Genomic DNA, 23,062 nt, shown 5'->3' with positions numbered 1-23,062 from the left:
TATATTGTATTTGTGCGAAAGCCAAATGTATGTAACGGGCAGAAGGAAGCATCTCCGACCCCATAAAGTATATATATTCTTGATCAGCATCAATAGCCGAGTCGATCTAGCCATGTCCGTCTGTCTGTCCGTCCGTCCGTCCGTCCAGAACCTTTAAGAGCTAGAGACTTGCAATTTTAGATGTAGGTGCTCCTAGTTCCCGCGCAGATCGAGTTTGTTTCCGATAATCTATAACTTACTTAGTTTCTAAGCAATCGATAAGAATCGATATCGATATCCTGTTTTTTGGGCAATTCTGGTAAATAATAAGAGCTAGCTTTAACCGGTCCCTGATCGGCCGCCAATTAAAGCAATTATAAATAGTTCCTTATAAAAAAAAAAAAACACACAACTGTTTACTTTAAGTGCTGCTTGAGAACTAATTTGAACATTGCGGACTGCGGCTGCCGCCCAAATGGTTCGTGTCGGGTGTCCAGGATGCATCCAACGGTGGAGCTATCCCTGACTTGGCGCGCGGTTCGATTATTGGTCATGCACATTGGCCGTGATCGTTGGGCTGGGTATGAGTACTATCTATTGATATTTGTAACAGCTGCTCTTTACATAAGACCAAAAAATTATGTGCATATGTATGTACATTATTATAATGAATATATGCTCTGATTAGGCCTAAGCCTAAGACGTATCTATTGATGTATAAGAAAATACATTCTTCCATAAGCTTTAATAAAGTTATTGATTGTTGAGTAAGGAAATAATTATACCCTTGCAGAGGGTATTATAATTTTGTCGTAAAATGTGTAACGCATAGAAGGAGACATCTCCGACCCCATAAGGTTTATATATTCTTGATCAGCATCAACAGCCAACATATGTGAAAAGCAGCTGGATCGGACCACTATATCATATAGCTGCCATAGGAACGATCGGTCGAAAATTAAGTTTTTGTATAAAAAAACATATTGTTTTTCAAGATATCTTGACCAAACTCGGCATTAATAAGTTTTACTTTACTCCTCATATATATGCAAAATCCTTTTAAGATCGGACCTCTATATCATATAGCTGCCATAGGAACGATCGGTCGAAAATAAAGTTTTTGTATGTAAAAACATTTTGTTTATCAAGATATCTTGACCAAACTCGGCATTTATTATTTTAGGTACGCTCCTCATATATATGCAAAATACTATTAAGATCGGGACACTATATCATATAGCTGCCATAGGAACCATCGGTCGAAAATTAAGTTTTTGTATAAAAAAACATTTTGTTTATCAAGATATCTTGACCAAACTCGGCATTTATTAGTTTTACTTTACTCCTCATATATATGCAAAATCCTATTAGGATCGGACCACTATATCACATAGCTGCCATAGGAACGATCGGTCGAAAATTAAGTTTTTGTATAAAAAACATTTTGCTTATCAAGATATCTTAACCAAACTCGGCATTAACTATTTTCCCTGTTCTTCTTAGGTTCGGAAAAAGCACTATAAGCATTATGAAAAGGTTGGGTCTGCAAGGATGTTAGATCTTCGGCGTGCCAAAGATAGCCTTTCTTTCTCGTTTTTAGTGTACATTGACATTTTATTGATTTAAAATGCCTAAGCATTTATGTTCAGTGATACATGCATAATCACACATGTACAAATACTAACCAGAAATAGATCGCGCTCGCTTACTGTTAGGCTTTAGCCGAAAAAATGAATTTTCTTGACTTATTTACCCTTTCTAATCTTCACCCATTAGATACAACTAGCATTTTTAAAAAAATAAATAAATAATTCAAAAGAAAATATTCTCGTGACCGACAAAACAAACTGCTTCCCAATACTTAAATCCTTGCATCCATAACAAGTGTATGTACCTAATCATAAAAAACTGTACTTAAATATCAGAACCTACACAGAGGACATAATACGATGCAATCGCAATTGTAATTCTTTTCCGCTGACATGTGCCCTGCCCATATATGTAGCTACATTATTATTTTAATAATTTCTGTGTTTCTTTACTGATCTTGATGAAATTTTCAGCAGAATATCCTATTTATAGAATATTCGTTTATTCTTAAAAAAAGCAACATTCATATTGTGTTCCAATCGATTTATTTACTTGTGGTAACGGCGCGGGTTTTCAATAACTATAAAATCAAAGAAACTTGATATCTATATACTAACACTCACCAATCAAAAAATAGACTGGACATCACATAGAAGGAAAGTGGGCACAAAAATATCGATGGCATCTGGTCCAAAATCGCGAGCAAGGGAGTAAGATATATATGATGTATTTTTATTCGCTTACACTACAGGAAACTGCTTGGTTTACTCTCTTCCTGATGATTTGTGCGATAGAACGGCAACGCTGTTTATTCTTATATCGCTCGCAATTACTCTCAGTGCTCTCTCATGTTTAGGAATCGTTTTAATGTGTGTGTAAATGTGTCCGACAAGCAAAAATGCGCACAAATTCATTTTTTTTAAAAGTCGGTGACATTTCTACCCTTTTGAAGGCACGAGTAATATGAAAAAGAGAACGGCAGAATGCGCCACACGCGAAAAATTTTTCGTGAAACAAAATAACTGAATAGGGACTAAAATGTCTAAGCGTTTTAAAAAAGAAATAGTAAAAGAGAACAAACATTCAACCGTCAATGCATCTACAGATCAGATGCAAGAATAACATTTAACTAACTTTTCTCAAACCAATCCCCTCATTCTGATTATTTGAAATTAATTCGACATAATAAATTTCCAAATTCAAAAAGTAGCATTGAATGCTAAAAGAAAAATGGCTATAAGCGAAATCAGTTCTGTATGGATATAAAGTGCATTTAATCCAAATCATGAAGTTTTCGAAATTAATACAAATAAAGCAAGTCAGAGCTTCTAGTCTAGTCGGTCCCGACTAGGGGATACCCTGAACCCTCTTTCTGCAACATCAAATGCATATATATATTCTATTTTAGAAGCTATATGTCAAGTTTGGTGACTCTAGCTCTTATTAATTACCCAAATTGCCCAAAAAGAGGATATCGATATCGATTTTTATCGTTTGCTTGGAAACGGAGTAAGTTATCGATTATCGGAAACAAACTCGATCTGCGCGGGAGCTAGGAGCACCTACATCTAAAATTCAAGTCTCTAGCTTTTATAGGTTCTGAGATCCTTGCGTTCATACATACGGACGAACGGACAGACAGACGGACATGGCTAGATCGACTCGGCTATTGATCTATAAATTGATGGGTATAAAAACGAGAAAGAAAGGCTATCTTCGGCACGCCGAAGATCTAATACCCTTGCAGACCCAACCTTTTTATAATGCTCATAGTGCTTTGCCCGCATCTAAGAAGCACAGGGAAAATAATAAATGCCGAGTTTGGTCAAAAAAAGTTTTCCATACAACAACTTAATTTTCGACCGATCGTTCCTACGGCAGCTATATGATATAGTGGTCCGATCTTAATTGAATTTTTCATATTTATGAGGAGTAGAGTTAAACTAATAAATGCCGAGGTTGGTCAAGATATCTTGATAAACAACATTTTTTTTCATACAACTTAATTTTCGACCCATCGTTCCTATGGCAGCTATATGATATAGTAGTCCAATACAGCTTGTTTTGACAAAGGTGCTGCGTCCAATAGAAAGAGGGACTTCTGCAAAATTTCATGACGATAGCTTTAAAAAAGAGAGACCAGATCACATAGAAACAGACAGACCGACAGACGGATAGACGGATAGACGGACAGACGGACATGGCTATATCGACTCGGCTGTAGTATATATACTTTATGGGGTCGGAGATGTCTCCTATGCGTTACACATTGCACGACATTATTAAAAGAATAAACAAGATACAATGTAATAATAAATTCATTAAAAGATTCAGAAAATTTTCAAAATATTTTTTCCACTCAATTGACATGTAATATTTTACATTTTGCATAAATCTTGCTCTACATTCGTCAAAAGCTAAATACTAGTAGAAGCACAAGTAATACTTTTATAATATCCGAAGAAGAAAATAAAGTTATAAGTAGCATTTTAATACAAGCAAATAGACCATTCAGCAATTTAGAAGAAGCCTTAAATTTTGCAAATATTAAAATCGCGTTTAAAAACAGATAAGAAAATTTGGAAACACTTTTGAAACCTTTAAAAAATATTAAATGTCTCTATTAAATGTAACAAGTAAGAGCTTCTAGTCGGGAGCTCCAGACTTTGGGATACCCTGAACCCTCTTCTTCCAACATCCAATGCATATACATATTCTATTTTAGAAGCTATATGTCAAGTTTGGTGACTCTAGCTATTATTATTTATCAAAATCGACCAAAAAAGAGGATATCGATATCGATTTTTATCGATTGCTTGGAAACGGAGTAAGTTATCGATTATCGGAAACAAACTCGATCTGCGCAGGCACTAGGAGCACCTACATCTAAAATTTCAAGTCTCTAGCTCTTATTGGTTCTGAGATCCTTGCGTTCATACATACGGACGGACGGACAGACAGACGGACGGACAGACAGACGGACATGGCTAGATCGACTCGGCTATTGGTGCTGATCCCTGAATATATGTATATACTTTATGGGGTCGGAGATGCTTCCTTCTGCCTGTTACATACATTTGGATTTTGCACAAATACAATATACCCTTATACCCATTTTTAATGGGCTCAGGGTATAAAAATGTAAAATGTAAAGTGTAAAAATATTAATGAAATCGGTAAGAAAGTAATCAGTTATTCGAAATGCAACATTGTCTATACAATTTAACTAAAGCTGCCCAGGTGAACTACTATTATTGGGGTAACAGCCACCCCGACTTACAGCGAATAGACCCCAGGCAAAGTTGGCGAAACAGAAGCTTCCGGAAAATAGCATAAAACAAGTAAGAGGTTCTAGTCGGGAGCTCCCGACTAGGGGATACCCTGAAATTTCTTATTCCAACGCCAAATGCAGCTCGCGCTACGCTCTCGTTTGTAGTAATAAAGCTTAACTTAAAAAAATGTTCCCTTGGCAGGGTTCGAACTCGCAACTAACCGCACTACTTGCCGCCGTCTTCACTCAACACAGCAGTTCCACAGCAGCCTAGAAAAAAAAATTGTTTCCTTAGCATGGGCTTGAACTCGCGACAGACTACACCACATGCCACCGCATCTACTCAACGGCCACAGCAATAATTAAGTCTTGTAATGGTGTCTGCGTCAGGGTTCAACTGCTTCCTTTTATTTGGCCATTAACCAAAATAAACCAAATGGCCGTGGCTGTTGCCTAACCAGGTGCATAGGGATTGGAGGTTCGCACTTCTTGCTAATGCTCGGACAATAGCTCGTCGGACTGGTCGGGGGTTTTTCCTTTCCCTTCTGCACTTACCATAAACACATAGTTTAAGTGCGATTCAAAATAAAAAAAAAAATAATTATTGATTCAAATAAAATTAAAAAAAAAAAAATTCCTAAAACATTACTATTAGTGTGTTCCGACCGAACATCCAAATTCAAACCATTTAATTTCGCTTAAGTGAGAGAACAAAGGTGTTGATCGTCTCTCTTTCTCTCTACCCTCCTATGACATGTAAAAACCTGGTATGTGGGTGCTTATCCCTATTTCAGGATCTTAAACCATCACTAAAAATTGAAACGGTGGGAACTTGACAGATAAGAATCAAGGAATTACAATATATAATCAAATGAGCTAATGTATAATTCATTTATTCACGCGTTGTTTGTTTTCGAGCATTATGCCAATCAATAGATAGATAGGTATAGCTCGAGTTACAAAATATATAAATATATATAAAATACAATAATTAGTTGAAAGCACCTAAAGATATAAAGTGGAAGGAGAAATGTATGGACCTTATTTTTGGATTTGACGGACGTAATTAAATTACCGTCTTGCTATATTAAGCTGGATTAAAGTGTTGTTTTGCACTCACTGTTGGGTTTTACTCTTACTCACTCAATATCCTTTAAAGCAGACGTTGGCCCAATGAGTACGACGATTCGGATCGCTGTTGCTAAATATTACAAAAGAAATCTATAAGTATACATAGACACATACTTAGTGTATATATATATATATATACATATATATATATATATAGAAATTCCACCCCACTGATTTTTGGACGCTGCCCATATATATATATATATATATATATATATATATATATATATATATATTTGGGCATATTCATTGCATATTTTTGAAAAAAATTAAGAAATAACTAAGGATCTATTGAACGCCCATCTTGGAAACGTTAAATAATTATTTGAATTATATGGCAATGGCTTTTAAGCAAGCGGAAGGGTACACCAAAGGTAATACAGACTCAGCTTCTCCGGTTACGCTATGCGCTTAGTGCAAGAGGATGGTGATGCGCAAGTAGTAAGCGTTTTACCCGCTTGACGCCGTTTTCCGAGGCTATGCCAGATGTTGTTCTTCACAAAACCGAGGCTGATATGAACAGTAGCAGCAAAATTGGTCATACTGGGTCGACACGTGCTGTTGGTGTTGCCCTTGTCTGGTCCGATCTCCACTTCTGGTAGCGCCGACTAGCACGTCTTAATATTCCCGCTGCTCTTTGTCAGCAAGCTACTGACGTGTGGAGCTGCTCTGGCACGAAAACTGTGGAAGCCTTAGTAAGTTCCAATTCTCAACACTAGCACCTATAGATACCGTTTCTTTAATGAACACACACCGAATCACACTTAGGTTATTGCGTCGAGTTGCAATAAGACTACTTTCACAGTGTGCATTAAGATCGGCTAAGAAATACAGAAGTTATCAAAGATAACTTGTGTTATATTGACACGTGATTACTCTAGCTGGCGCAAATTGCAAGAAATTATGTATACACGTACAGACATACATATAACGCGATTCTTTATTCAATTCTATAAACAACATTGCAATTGCTATTTGATTATTTTCTGAACTGGGTGTATGTGCTTCTATTTTTTTTTCTTCGTTGAATATAAATTTTCCAATTTTTGCAGACTAATAAGGGTTCGATTCTGAATGAGTGAAATGTATTATTTTTTAAATTTATTTATATTACTGCTAAAGCAAATAAGCTTGTAGCGTAAGCCGCTTACGTGTTTTATCATCTAAAGTTGGAGTTTCATATGAGGCTCTTTTATGTCTCGTAGTGCATTCACGCATGTAACAATCTTAAATATTGCCATCGACAACAATGGATATAAACAAACAAATCAAAACATAAGCGCAAGTCAGTGACTCGATAAAATCACTAACAAAAAAATATATTGACTGGACAACCAGTGGAAGACGCTGGAGCCTCGCGTTTTATATGCGGCTGGTCAAAGTCGCCTTCGTTTTTGTTCGGGTTCGAGAGTAAGAAATACATATGACTTGTGTGATAAAACGGCATCGCTGTTGTGTTTGCTTGTGTGCTTGTTGCTATGTGTTGTCCCTGATAAGAGTGATAAAAGTCGAAGTTTTTGTGATTTCTGAATTTCGAGCAGTTGATTGTTTTCTGTGCTGCTATATTAATTCGTTTTTTTCTCATTGATACTTAATTATTGTAGAGTCGTAGTAGAGTCGACAGCAAGTAATGCGGACAGTTGCGAGCTCGACCCCTGCCATGGAAACTTTTTTTTTTAGTTATTTGGTGTTGGAATAAGAGGGTTCAGGGTATCCCCTAGTCGGGGGCTCCCGACTAGAACCTCTTACTTTTTTTGTTTACTGTGGTGACCTATTTTGCTTAAAAAAAAGAAATTAAGTCGTATTTCTGCAAGGGCAATTCATCGCTTGCTGCTTGGGCACATGCACACGCATTCGAGTAAGCAGGCTTGGACTGTTCATGCTTGATGTAAGGGTAAGGGCACCTGAACGTTGGCATGTGTGCATGATAACTTTTTGGGCCGGCCAAGCACGCATACTAACACACTTTTTTATATGGATGAAACCATTTATGCGTTTGTGTGCGTGTTAGTTGCCTGCCTAAACAGCAAACAATTGCAATGCTGTTGATAGAATTCGAAGCAGACGCGCATGAATGTGTCTGTACATGTATACAGAAATTCTTGGAATTCGCACCAGCTGTCCCATCCAATTGCGCAGTAAGACATAACTTTGGGTTTTTCTTAACCGATCTTTATGAAATTTTCTACGGTATAACTTATTGTGCCATAAAATATTTGGGTGTTCTCAAAAAGTCAATTGCACTTAAATTGTGGCTTAAATTGGTTGGCAATATAAGTTGGGTTATTAACTTGATTTATAAGTCTGCGGTGGTAGCGGGGAGGTGGCGATAGATATAAAATGAAAAATACTTGATATATATATAATATTCTAGAACCAACATATCAAGTTTGGTGACTTTAGCTCTTAATATTTACCCAATTTTCTCAAAGAACAGGAGGTCGATATCGATTTTTATTGATTGCTTGGAAACGGATTAAGTTATGGATTATCGGAAACAAATTCGATCTGCGCAGGCATTAGGAGGACCTACATCTAACCCACATCTAAAATTTCAAGTCTCTAGCTCTTATAGGTTCTGAGATCCTTGCGTTCATACATATGGACAGACAGACAGACGGACATGGCTAGATTGACTCGGCTATTGGTGCTGATCAAGAATATATATACACTATGGGGTCGGAGATGCTTTCTTCTGCCTGTCACATACATTTTCACAAATAAATAATACCCTTTTTACCCATTTTCAGTGAGTTCAGGTGAGTGAACATCTGAATCATCAACAGCTGAGTCGTCAACCATGGTCGGATCATATTCGGGTACACTTTCAGTTCTGGTCTGGTCAGGTAGAGCGGTGGCTCTCTCTAGCTTTGCGCTTTCGAAGTAAGCTTGCTCGTCAGCGTCTGTGTAATATGAGTCAAAAGTCTTTTACCGCTGGCTCTAAAGCTACAGTAGCTGTGTGTTGCGGTCTTTAGAATTTCGGAGGAGGTGCGATGGCTGTGGTAGGGGGGCGTGTGTCCACGAAATCGTTTGATTGGATCCTGTTCATATAATTAATGTACGGGTTTGGGTAGGATTGTCTAGGCCCAAAAAACTTTTAGGGTATATCAAATTGTGCATATGTCGGCTGAGAGATGTGTTTGGCTTGTGGGGCTATAGTTGGTTGTATACTCTGATAATTCGTGGCTGGTCGTGGGGTATAGCACAGTTTCAGATCAACGTTCCTCCATAACTATTACTTTGTATAATTTTTAATGGATGGTATCTAGTATTCGAGTGAACTGAACAAATGTCTAGGTGGTATAGAAGAATTTCTCTGTTCTTGGTTCTGATGCAAGGCGTGGCTCAGATATCTTGGCTCTTTGATAGCCAGGAGTCGACGTAAATCGTGATTTAAGTCTCGCACGAACGTGCCCTAAGCTTTGGCTTTGGCAAATATTAGTCAATGAACTTACTATTTCTGGTGTGTCTTTCTGTACCCTTATGTGATTAAGGATACGTTTGGTAAAATTCAGTAATGGGCAGAGGACCGTGTCAGTGAAAACATCTGATACTCGAGAGTTTTTTAATCTCGATTATCGGTGTAATATTCTGTAAGACACTTGGAGATGGCTTCCCAATTCATTGGGGTATTGTAGAGAGTAATTAAATAATATTTGTTGGTCTGCTCTTGGCCCTTATAAATGGCCATAATTCCAAGACCTAAATGTGGTTATATTTCCTGGGAATTCCATTATTAAACGCGTTATATAGGCCACTTTTTCTTTCGCTCGGGGATATTATTTCAACTCTCTGAAGCGTACCCTTAATTTAGGACAAGATTACACATTTTATTCCTGGACTACCGTACTGGTAACTGTGCGTGGGATGCCTTTTGTGGACAGCTCGAACCTGATGGACCAAATTTTAATGTTAGATAGGGCATCCGAAAAATAATTTTCTAGCATTTTTAGTAAATCGGACAACCTGAGACTTGAGCACCCTTATTTGAAATCTAGTGATATGCGAAAACTGCGTTTGCGGTGCTTCATTTTATATCTACTCTAATATATCTACTCTGAGACAAATTAATTTTACATTTTTTATTTTCTATCAATTTTAGAAATGTTGTTTATTATTTTAGAACTAGTGGTTGTTTCTCCCCATCTACTCTAAAGTCCTTTGTCCTTGGGAGTCGCAGAATTGGCGTGTTTTATACTGCGAGTGCAGTGCTTTATTTGTTTATCGGTTTCCGTTTTCGTAATAGGACTCTTTACACTTCGTAATTTTTCTTATTAATGGTTGACTATTAAACAGACACTTACGCTCGTTACTTCAGCGTGGTATAATTCATGAAAATATAATACAAATTTTACATGGATTTGCAAAATTGTAATATATATTTGTTTTTATACCCTGAACCCATTAAAAATGGGTATAAGGGTATATTGTATTTGTGCGAAAGCCAAATGTATGTAACGGGCAGAAGGAAGCATCTCCGACCCCATAAAGTATATATATTCTTGATCAGCATCAATAGCCGAGTCGATCTAGCCATGTCCGTCTGTCTGTCCGTCCGTCCGTCCGTCCAGAACCTTTAAGAGCTAGAGACTTGCAATTTTAGATGTAGGTGCTCCTAGTTCCCGCGCAGATCGAGTTTGTTTCCGATAATCTATAACTTACTTAGTTTCTAAGCAATCGATAAGAATCGATATCGATATCCTGTTTTTTGGGCAATTCTGGTAAATAATAAGAGCTAGCTTTAACCGGTCCCTGATCGGCCGCCAATTAAAGCAATTATAAATAGTTCCTTATAAAAAAAAAAAAACACACAACTGTTTACTTTAAGTGCTGCTTGAGAACTAATTTGAACATTGCGGACTGCGGCTGCCGCCCAAATGGTTCGTGTCGGGTGTCCAGGATGCATCCAACGGTGGAGCTATCCCTGACTTGGCGCGCGGTTCGATTATTGGTCATGCACATTGGCCGTGATCGTTGGGCTGGGTATGAGTACTATCTATTGATATTTGTAACAGCTGCTCTTTACATAAGACCAAAAAATTATGTGCATATGTATGTACATTATTATAATGAATATATGCTCTGATTAGGCCTAAGCCTAAGACGTATCTATTGATGTATAAGAAAATACATTCTTCCATAAGCTTTAATAAAGTTATTGATTGTTGAGTAAGGAAATAATTATACCCTTGCAGAGGGTATTATAATTTTGTCGTAAAATGTGTAACGCATAGAAGGAGACATCTCCGACCCCATAAGGTTTATATATTCTTGATCAGCATCAACAGCCAACATATGTGAAAAGCAGCTGGATCGGACCACTATATCATATAGCTGCCATAGGAACGATCGGTCGAAAATTAAGTTTTTGTATAAAAAAACATATTGTTTTTCAAGATATCTTGACCAAACTCGGCATTAATAAGTTTTACTTTACTCCTCATATATATGCAAAATCCTTTTAAGATCGGACCTCTATATCATATAGCTGCCATAGGAACGATCGGTCGAAAATAAAGTTTTTGTATGTAAAAACATTTTGTTTATCAAGATATCTTGACCAAACTCGGCATTTATTAGTTTTACTTTACTCCTCATATATATGCAAAATCCTATTAGGATCGGACCACTATATCACATAGCTGCCATAGGAACGATCGGTCGAAAATTAAGTTTTTGTAGAAAAAACATTTTGTTTTTAAAGACATCTTGACCAAACTCGACATTTATCAGTTTTACTATGCTCCTCATACATATACAAAATCCTATTAAGATCGGACCACTATATCATATACATAGCTGCCATAGGAACGAGCGGTCGAAAATTAAGTTTTTGTATAAAAAACATTTTGCTTATCAAGATATCTTAACCAAACTCGGCATTAACTATTTTCCCTGTTCTTCTTAGGTTCGGAAAAAGCACTATAAGCATTATGAAAAGGTTGGGTCTGCAAGGATGTTAGATCTTCGGCGTGCCAAAGATAGCCTTTCTTTCTCGTTTTTAGTGTACATTGACATTTTATTGATTTAAAATGCCTAAGCATTTATGTTCAGTGATACATGCATAATCACACATGTACAAATACTAACCAGAAATAGATCGCGCTCGCTTACTGTTAGGCTTTAGCCGAAAAAATGAATTTTCTTGACTTATTTACCCTTTCTAATCTTCACCCATTAGATACAACTAGCATTTTTAAAAAAATAAATAAATAATTCAAAAGAAAATATTCTCGTGACCGACAAAACAAACTGCTTCCCAATACTTAAATCCTTGCATCCATAACAAGTGTATGTACCTAATCATAAAAAACTGTACTTAAATATCAGAACCTACACAGAGGACATAATACGATGCAATCGCAATTGTAATTCTTTTCCGCTGACATGTGCCCTGCCCATATATGTAGCTACATTATTATTTTAATAATTTCTGTGTTTCTTTACTGATCTTGATGAAATTTTCAGCAGAATATCCTATTTATAGAATATTCGTTTATTCTTAAAAAAAGCAACATTCATATTGTGTTCCAATCGATTTATTTACTTGTGGTAACGGCGCGGGTTTTCAATAACTATAAAATCAAAGAAACTTGATATCTATATACTAACACTCACCAATCAAAAAATAGACTGGACATCACATAGAAGGAAAGTGGGCACAAAAATATCGATGGCATCTGGTCCAAAATCGCGAGCAAGGGAGTAAGATATATATGATGTATTTTTATTCGCTTACACTACAGGAAACTGCTTGGTTTACTCTCTTCCTGATGATTTGTGCGATAGAACGGCAACGCTGTTTATTCTTATATCGCTCGCAATTACTCTCAGTGCTCTCTCATGTTTAGGAATCGTTTTAATGTGTGTGTAAATGTGTCCGACAAGCAAAAATGCGCACAAATTCATTTTTTTTAAAAGTCGGTGACATTTCTACCCTTTTGAAGGCACGAGTAATATGAAAAAGAGAACGGCAGAATGCGCCACACGCGAAAAATTTTTCGTGAAACAAAATAACTGAATAGGGACTAAAATGTCTAAGCGTTTTAAAAAAGAAATAGTAAAAGAGAACAAACATTCAACCGTCAATGCATCTACAGATCAGATGCAAGAATAACATTTAACTAACTTTTCTCAAACCAATCCCCTCATTCTGATTATTTGAAATTAATTCGACATAATAAATTTCCAAATTCAAAAAGTAGCATTGAATGCTAAAAGAAAAATGGCTATAAGCGAAATCAGTTCTGTATGGATATAAAGTGCATTTAATCCAAATCATGAAGTTTTCGAAATTAATACAAATAAAGCAAGTCAGAGCTTCTAGTCTAGTCGGTCCCGACTAGGGGATACCCTGAACCCTCTTTCTGCAACATCAAATGCATATATATATTCTATTTTAGAAGCTATATGTCAAGTTTGGTGACTCTAGCTCTTATTAATTACCCAAATTGCCCAAAAAGAGGATATCGATATCGATTTTTATCGTTTGCTTGGAAACGGAGTAAGTTATCGATTATCGGAAACAAACTCGATCTGCGCGGGAGCTAGGAGCACCTACATCTAAAATTCAAGTCTCTAGCTTTTATAGGTTCTGAGATCCTTGCGTTCATACATACGGACGAACGGACAGACAGACGGACATGGCTAGATCGACTCGGCTATTGATCTATAAATTGATGGGTATAAAAACGAGAAAGAAAGGCTATCTTCGGCACGCCGAAGATCTAATACCCTTGCAGACCCAACCTTTTTATAATGCTCATAGTGCTTTGCCCGCATCTAAGAAGCACAGGGAAAATAATAAATGCCGAGTTTGGTCAAAAAAAGTTTTCCATACAACAACTTAATTTTCGACCGATCGTTCCTACGGCAGCTATATGATATAGTGGTCCGATCTTAATTGAATTTTTCATATTTATGAGGAGTAGAGTTAAACTAATAAATGCCGAGGTTGGTCAAGATATCTTGATAAACAACATTTTTTTTCATACAACTTAATTTTCGACCCATCGTTCCTATGGCAGCTATATGATATAGTAGTCCAATACAGCTTGTTTTGACAAAGGTGCTGCGTCCAATAGAAAGAGGGACTTCTGCAAAATTTCATGACGATAGCTTTAAAAAAGAGAGACCAGATCACATAGAAACAGACAGACCGACAGACGGATAGACGGATAGACGGACAGACGGACATGGCTATATCGACTCGGCTGTAGTATATATACTTTATGGGGTCGGAGATGTCTCCTATGCGTTACACATTGCACGACATTATTAAAAGAATAAACAAGATACAATGTAATAATAAATTCATTAAAAGATTCAGAAAATTTTCAAAATATTTTTTCCACTCAATTGACATGTAATATTTTACATTTTGCATAAATCTTGCTCTACATTCGTCAAAAGCTAAATACTAGTAGAAGCACAAGTAATACTTTTATAATATCCGAAGAAGAAAATAAAGTTATAAGTAGCATTTTAATACAAGCAAATAGACCATTCAGCAATTTAGAAGAAGCCTTAAATTTTGCAAATATTAAAATCGCGTTTAAAAACAGATAAGAAAATTTGGAAACACTTTTGAAACCTTTAAAAAATATTAAATGTCTCTATTAAATGTAACAAGTAAGAGCTTCTAGTCGGGAGCTCCAGACTTTGGGATACCCTGAACCCTCTTCTTCCAACATCCAATGCATATACATATTCTATTTTAGAAGCTATATGTCAAGTTTGGTGACTCTAGCTATTATTATTTATCAAAATCGACCAAAAAAGAGGATATCGATATCGATTTTTATCGATTGCTTGGAAACGGAGTAAGTTATCGATTATCGGAAACAAACTCGATCTGCGCAGGCACTAGGAGCACCTACATCTAAAATTTCAAGTCTCTAGCTCTTATTGGTTCTGAGATCCTTGCGTTCATACATACGGACGGACGGACGGACGGACGGACAGACAGACGGACGGACAGACAGACGGACATGGCTAGATCGACTCGGCTATTGGTGCTGATCCCTGAATATATGTATATACTTTATGGGGTCGGAGATGCTTCCTTCTGCCTGTTACATACATTTGGATTTTGCACAAATACAATATACCCTTATACCCATTTTTAATGGGCTCAGGGTATAAAAATGTAAAATGTAAAGTGTAAAAATATTAATGAAATCGGTAAGAAAGTAATCAGTTATTCGAAATGCAACATTGTCTATACAATTTAACTAAAGCTGCCCAGGTGAACTACTATTATTGGGGTAACAGCCACCCCGACTTACAGCGAATAGACCCCAGGCAAAGTTGGCGAAACAGAAGCTTCCGGAAAATAGCATAAAACAAGTAAGAGGTTCTAGTCGGGAGCTCCCGACTAGGGGATACCCTGAAATTTCTTATTCCAACGCCAAATGCAGCTCGCGCTACGCTCTCGTTTGTAGTAATAAAGCTTAACTTAAAAAAATGTTCCCTTGGCAGGGTTCGAACTCGCAACTAACCGCACTACTTGCCGCCGTCTTCACTCAACACAGCAGTTCCACAGCAGCCTAGAAAAAAAAATTGTTTCCTTAGCATGGGCTTGAACTCGCGACAGACTACACCACATGCCACCGCATCTACTCAACGGCCACAGCAATAATTAAGTCTTGTAATGGTGTCTGCGTCAGGGTTCAACTGCTTCCTTTTATTTGGCCATTAACCAAAATAAACCAAATGGCCGTGGCTGTTGCCTAACCAGGTGCATAGGGATTGGAGGTTCGCACTTCTTGCTAATGCTCGGACAATAGCTCGTCGGACTGGTCGGGGGTTTTTCCTTTCCCTTCTGCACTTACCATAAACACATAGTTTAAGTGCGATTCAAAATAAAAAAAAAAATAATTATTGATTCAAATAAAATTAAAAAAAAAAAAATTCCTAAAACATTACTATTAGTGTGTTCCGACCGAACATCCAAATTCAAACCATTTAATTTCGCTTAAGTGAGAGAACAAAGGTGTTGATCGTCTCTCTTTCTCTCTACCCTCCTATGACATGTAAAAACCTGGTATGTGGGTGCTTATCCCTATTTCAGGATCTTAAACCATCACTAAAAATTGAAACGGTGGGAACTTGACAGATAAGAATCAAGGAATTACAATATATAATCAAATGAGCTAATGTATAATTCATTTATTCACGCGTTGTTTGTTTTCGAGCATTATGCCAATCCAAATATATAAATATATATAAAATACAATAATTAGTTGAAAGCACCTAAAGATATAAAGTGGAAGGAGAAATGTATGGACCTTATTTTTGGATTTGACGGACGTAATTAAATTACCGTCTTGCTATATTAAGCTGGATTAAAGTGTTGTTTTGCACTCACTGTTGGGTTTTACTCTTACTCACTCAATATCCTTTAAAGCAGACGTTGGCCCAATGAGTACGACGATTCGGATCGCTGTTGCTAAATATTACAAAAGAAATCTATAAGTATACATAGACACATACTTAGTGTATATATATATATATACATATATATATATATATAGAAATTCCACCCCACTGATTTTTGGACGCTGCCCATATATATATATATATATATATATATATATATATATATATATATATTTGGGCATATTCATTGCATATTTTTGAAAAAAATTAAGAAATAACTAAGGATCTATTGAACGCCCATCTTGGAAACGTTAAATAATTATTTGAATTATATGGCAATGGCTTTTAAGCAAGCGGAAGGGTACACCAAAGGTAATACAGACTCAGCTTCTCCGGTTACGCTATGCGCTTAGTGCAAGAGGATGGTGATGCGCAAGTAGTAAGCGTTTTACCCGCTTGACGCCGTTTTCCGAGGCTATGCCAGATGTTGTTCTTCACAAAACCGAGGCTGATATGAACAGTAGCAGCAAAATTGGTCATACTGGGTCGACACGTGCTGTTGGTGTTGCCCTTGTCTGGTCCGATCTCCACTTCTGGTAGCGCCGACTAGCACGTCTTAATATTCCCGCTGCTCTTTGTCAGCAAGCTACTGACGTGTGGAGCTGCTCTGGCACGAAAACTGTGGAAGCCTTAGTAAGTTCCAATTCTCAACACTAGCACCTATAGATACCGTTTCTTTAATGAACACACACCGAATCACACTTAGGTTATTGCGTCGAGTTGCTATGAAGGTTTTGGTTTCTATTAGGACTTCGAAACTGAACCACACTTGCAATGTTGGGTTCTAACGTCTTTTTTCGAAAATTATTTGCAATGCTAAATTATATGAACTTAACTCGCCCGCGCTTCAGCTGAAATGACATGCTGTGTTGTACTTTTAACCTTTACTACTTCCCAAAGACAAAACAAGGAAGAGGTTCTAGTCGGGATGTCCCGACTAGGGGATACCCTTCCAACATCAAATGCATGTATATATTCTATTTTAGAAGCTATATGTCAAGTTTGGTGACTCTAGCTCTTATTATTTACCAAAATTGCCCAAAGAACAGGATATCGATTTCGATTTTTATCGATTGCTTGGAAACGGAGTAAGTTATCGATTTTCGGAAACAAACTCGATCTGCGCAGGCACTAGGAGCACCTACAACTAAAATTTCAAGTTTCTAGCTTTTTTAGCTTTTATAAGCTCTGTGATTCTTGCGTTCATACATACGGACGGACGGACGGACGGACGGACAGACAGACGGATATGGCTAGATCGACTCGGCTATTGATGCTGATCAAGAATATATATACTTTATGGGGTCGGAGATGCTTCCATCTGCCTGTTACATACATTTGGATTATGCAAAAATTCAATATACCCTTATACCCATTTTTAATGGGTTCGGGGTATAAAAAAAACAAGTAAGAGGTTCTAGTCGGGAGTTCCCGACTAGGAAATACCCTGAACCCTCTAATTCCAACACTAAATGCAGTTCGCGCAATGCGCTCGTTTGAAGTAATAAAGATAAATTAAAAAAAAAAAAGTTAACTTGGCAGGATTCGAACTCCCAACTAACCGTATTACTTGCTGACGACTCTAATCAACTGACAAGCCAGAAAATAAAAACTAATTTCCCAGGTAGGGCTCGAGCTCGCGACAGACCGCAATAGTTGCTATGCCTCTACTTAACAGCCACAATAATAACTAAGTATTATCGAACTTATATTGCATTACAGAAAAAAGCAATTACAATGCTGTTATAATGCGATAGAATGCACAGCAGTGTCTGTGTACAGGAACACCCAAATTGTTGATGTTTTCGTTAGCTGTGCCATCCAATTGCGCAGTTACATATAACTTTGGCTTTTTCTTAACCGATCTTAATGAAATTTTCTACAGTTTATCTTATTGTACCATAGAATATTTGTGTATTCTCAAAAAGTCAATTGCATCAATATTGTGGCTTAGATTGGTTCGCAATATAAGTTGGGTTATTAACTTGATTTATAGCTCTGTGGTGTTAGTGGGGAGGTAACGAGGTATAAAATGAAAGATACTTGGTAGATATATACTATTCTAGAAGCAACATATCAAGTTTGGTGACTCTAGCTCTTAATACTAACCAAAATTGCTTAAAGAACAGGATGTCGATATCGATTTTTATCGATGTCCGACAGACGGACATGGCTAGATCGACTCGGCTATTGATGCCGATCAAGAATATATATACTTTATGGGGTCGGAGATGCTTCCTTCTGCCTGTTACATACATTTGCATTTTGCACAAATACAATCTACCCTTTTTACTCATTTTTAATTTGTTCAGGATATTAAAACAGGATGTCGATATAGATTTTTATAGATTGCTTGGAAACGGAGTAAGTCATCGATTATCGGACACAAACTCGATCTGCCCAGGCACTAGGAGGACCTTCAGCTAAAATTGCAAGTCTCTAGCTCTTGTAGGTTCAGATATCCTTGCGTTCATACATACGGACAGACGGACAGGCAGACAGAAAAGTCAGTGGGCTTAACGTGAGCACCTGCCATGTTGGCTTAATCTCACGGTATTCGAAAATACAACGAGCCGAAACAATGCGTCGGACTATCGCCCCTCCCGGACACTGTCCCTGCTCGAACAGTATCCCTTCGATACCAATCGAATGAATGCCGGGCGGAGGCAATACATTCCCTCATTGGTGGGAGGTGGGGCCGGTCTAAAACCTCACAAAAAGCTATGTTTTGGTTGAAACGCAACTCCCCGTCGAGCAAGCTCTATCCGCGATTTGGGTATAAACCACAGCCACCACGATACTCCCCGAAGGGTCGCAACCAAAATGTCAGGACGGAACAAGTTCCGTGGGCTCCTGGCTACCCGTGTTACCAAATTTACTTACAGTTTTGGTCGACTGCCGTAGATGTATACTACCCAGTTTGGCCTCCACCGGCCTAAGAATGGGTCGTCTTAATGTTTTCGCCGCTCGAATAAGCTGGTTGTCCGAATATACCTCGGACAATCACCCAGGGTTACCACGAGGAGGCCACTAATAATTATATGAGGGGCACAATGTGCCTTCGAGTCGACTTGACTAATGATTTACGAAATACACAACATGCCCTTCTACATCGGTCCATTGAACCCCCCAACAAGCAGACAGACGGACATGGCTAAATCGATTCGGCTATTGATGCTGATCAAGAATATATATACCTTATGATGGGGTCGAAAATGCTCCTTCTGCCTTTTACATACATTTACATTTTGCACAAATACAATATACCCTTTTTACCCATTTTTAATGGGTTCAGGGTATAACAACATAGAAGTATTTGCAACTCATTGTGATCACATTGTACTGCAAAATAATTCAATAAATTTTTTTTTATTCATATTATTCAGCAAATTAGTAAAAACAAATACAAACATAACACAAACCGGTATACCCTTTTTTATTTATCATATTTTTTACTGTGTATAATATATTCACTACTTACTTTGATAACATTTTTGACTGCTCGTGAAGGTTTTCTGCATTGCCACTAGAACAAAGCTTATGCAAGCGATATTGATTATCTCGTGCGTCTTGTAATGTTTTTAGTGATTCCGGAATATTTCCAGACTTTTCATGAATGCGAGCTAGTAGCAAAAGCATCTTTGTTTTTAATTGCAGTTCTGTAAGACTGTCCTCATTTCTAGAAGAAGAATTTTAGTTCAAATTTATTAATCAGTTTAATACCTAATTTGATGGGGTTTAAATTACATGCTGCAACAATCGCCAGCACTTAGTAAATTTGATCCGTTTTCAAATTGTTTTAGTTGTAAAAATAACTCTGCCAAATCCAATTTTAAAGCAGAACACCCAGGATTTTTTATTACTGAGTGGTAGTACTTTAGTGCATTGGCATACTGATGACTTTTCACATAAGATCTCCCAAGTTCTCTAGCCAGGAATGCATTAGATGGACAAATAATGCAGGCTTTTCGATATGCTTCAATTGCCATGTCTGTCTCTACAAAAGAAAATCAGGTAAGTTATTTAGTTACATTATAAAATGTTTATGTTCGACCTTGGATTGACAGATACGCCTCCCCTAACATCAAATAACTTCTGGGTTCTGGTCGAGCTTCGACCAATTCCTTAAAGCACGTCGAGAATGCATTCCGATTTTTTTGGTGATCCAGATATATATTAGCCAAATGTGTCCTAGCCTTAAAATAAAAATAATCGTATTAGGCTAATAATCTAATGTTGAAACTACATAAATCGGGTGAGCAAATGTTCTAAACACGTTTTAATTAACATATGTGCATATTACTACTAAGCACACAATAAATATAGTAGTAAATCAGCAGAAAACAAGTAAGAGGTTCTAGTCGGGAGCTGCCGACTAGGGAATACCATGAACCCTCTTATTCCAACACCAAATGCTGTTGTTGCATTGATGTTTTCGCTAGCTGCCCATCCAATTCCGCAGTTACATACAACTTTGGTTTTTTTTTTTTAACCGATCTTAATGAAATTTTCTACAGTATATCTTATTGTACCATATAACATTTGTGTATTCTGAAAAAGTCAATTGCATATAAGTTGTGGCTTGAATTGGTTGCCAATATCATGTTTGGTGACTCCAGCTCTTATTAATTACCCAATTTGATAAAAAAACAGGATGTTGATATTGATTTGTATCGATTGCTTGGTAACGGAGTAAGTCATCGATTATCGGAAACAAACTCGATCTGCGCAGATCGAGAGAGATTATATATTTAAGTTCTAACCTATGTAATCCGTTCAGAATAAACCACTTGCACTAGCACTTTTAGTATTACGCTGTCTCTATTAACATCGGAGTAACATGGCCCGGGGCCAGGCGTAAACCTTGCAGTGTTCAAATTGCAACTCCACCTTCGTTTGGCACGCGACATGATATTTTATTCGCAGTTCTTATTGTAAGAAACTGTAAGAGTGACTTGCGCTGGAGACAAGACGTGGTGTAAATTTGGAGTTACAGTGTGTGTATATAGACACAGCACAGGCAGGGCCTCCGCCCAGTTATAGAGTCACCATTGGTACGCAGCCAGCGTTAAATATAGTAGAAGCCATCCATGCTGAGTAGGATGACACAACGGAAAGGCCCACGTCCGAACGATGGCCAGGAGATAGCTACCACGGCGAGTGGGAAGCAACCGAAGTGGACAAGTAGAATGGTAAGCACTGTATCACAAATGCAAGTTCCCGCTGTTAGCGCACCACAAAGCTCCAGCACCGAGGATGTGGACACAAGTGTACAACCTGCCGGCACAGTGGCCGCGGGAGGGAGTGTCCAAGCACGCAACTCGCAAGTACGCAAGTCATGGATTTGTTAAGAGAGTCGCTGCGCTAGAGCACAAGTTGCAGAGGTCAAAAACTGGTCAAGTACATGTGAGTACAGTTACTGATCCCGTTATGTGGAGTAATGCTGGCGCGAGTGGGACAGCTAACCTGCCGCCATCTTTGATCGGAGCTTTGAGTGGAGAGCCATCTTCGAGTGGAAGTTTGGGTGAAACTGCAACTATGAGTGTAGTGCCAAATTCAAGAGTAAGTTTAGGCGAAACTGCAATTTTGAGTGGAACTGCCATTTTGAGCAGATCGCCATCTTTGAGTGAGGCATTGCCTACGTCATTGAGTGGAAACTTGGGAACACTTTGCAAATGATAGAACGAGCTACTGTAATGGATAACTGCTCTACAACTTCAAGCTTCTCGACGCCATATTGCTCTGCAGGCATTGCACAGCCAACGCTCAGCTACACTCCGGCACAGGAGAACCAACAAGCGATAATTTTGGAGCCAACGCAGGCAACTGGGAACTCCCAAGAACGATGTATGTCTGCCACGCCTGCCAGATCTACCCAAGTTTGGTGGCCAACCTGAGTATTGGCCTATATTTTTCTGCGCGTTTACGGAAACAACTTTGGCGTACAGCTGTACGTTGAAGGCACTCAAAGGCGAAGCACATGATACTGTGAAGTCGTTGCTCATACATCCCAGGAATGCAAACAACGTAATGGAACAATTACGTTTCAGATATGGCCGCCCAGAACAGCTAATTCGCAGCCAGCTAATTAGCATTCGAGAGGTGCAGGCAATTCAGGAGCACAGCATAGCTAAAATCGTGCCAATTGCACTGTCGTCCATTTTAGCGCGTGGTTAACGGACTACGCCAATGTGGTATGTACGATTGTGGACGTCGATAGTAAGGAGCAAAAGCATAAAGTGCTGCATGCCAGCATTGACCAGAATAATGAAGGGCGTCACCGAAGTCGCACCAAACAGTGTCCAATCTGTAATGGACAACACGCAGTCAGGAACTTAGCATCTCCGCTAAAAAAGTGGATATTCGTAAAACGGCACCGGCTTTGTTTCTCGTGTCTACGTGTTGGCCACATGGCAAGAGTCTGCAACAGGGCAAGAGAGAGATATTCCATCACGTGTTAATTCGACCGCAGGATAGATGCACCCAGCGATTCCTGTGGCAAAACGGCGATGATCGCCGGGAGCCTGATGTTTATGAGATTAGGGTAATGCCGCTTGAAGCAGCATGCTTGCCAATCACCGCGCACTATGTGAAGACCTTCAATGCCCTGATCCTCGAGCGGTTAAAGCTATTCTTGAATGTCACTATGTG

The 23,062-nt window shown here is 38.1% G+C and overlaps 1 protein-coding gene across 1 annotated transcript in view; it reads right to left on the bottom strand.

Annotated features, from left to right (window-relative positions):
- LOC115760346 (tetratricopeptide repeat protein 21B-like) overlaps nt 1-23,062 on the bottom strand; it is a 159,248-nt gene that overhangs the window by 57,739 nt on the left and 78,447 nt on the right. Inside the window, exons 3-5 of the mRNA XM_030701624.1 lie at nt 20,466-20,607; nt 20,159-20,408; nt 19,893-20,090 (exon numbers count right to left, since the gene is read on the bottom strand). Coding sequence (XP_030557484.1) covers nt 19,893-20,090; nt 20,159-20,408; nt 20,466-20,607 — 590 coding nt within the window. The remainder of the gene's footprint in view (nt 1-19,892; nt 20,091-20,158; nt 20,409-20,465; nt 20,608-23,062) is intronic.

The sequence above is a fragment of the Drosophila novamexicana genome, unplaced genomic scaffold, assembly GCF_003285875.2.
Source record: "Drosophila novamexicana strain 15010-1031.04,08,12 unplaced genomic scaffold, DnovRS2.1 tig00000434-arrow-pilon, whole genome shotgun sequence".
Taxonomy (NCBI): Eukaryota; Metazoa; Arthropoda; class Insecta; order Diptera; family Drosophilidae; genus Drosophila; species Drosophila novamexicana.
The sequence above is the reverse complement of the archived record's forward strand: the minus strand, read 5'-3'. Positions and strand labels throughout refer to the sequence as shown.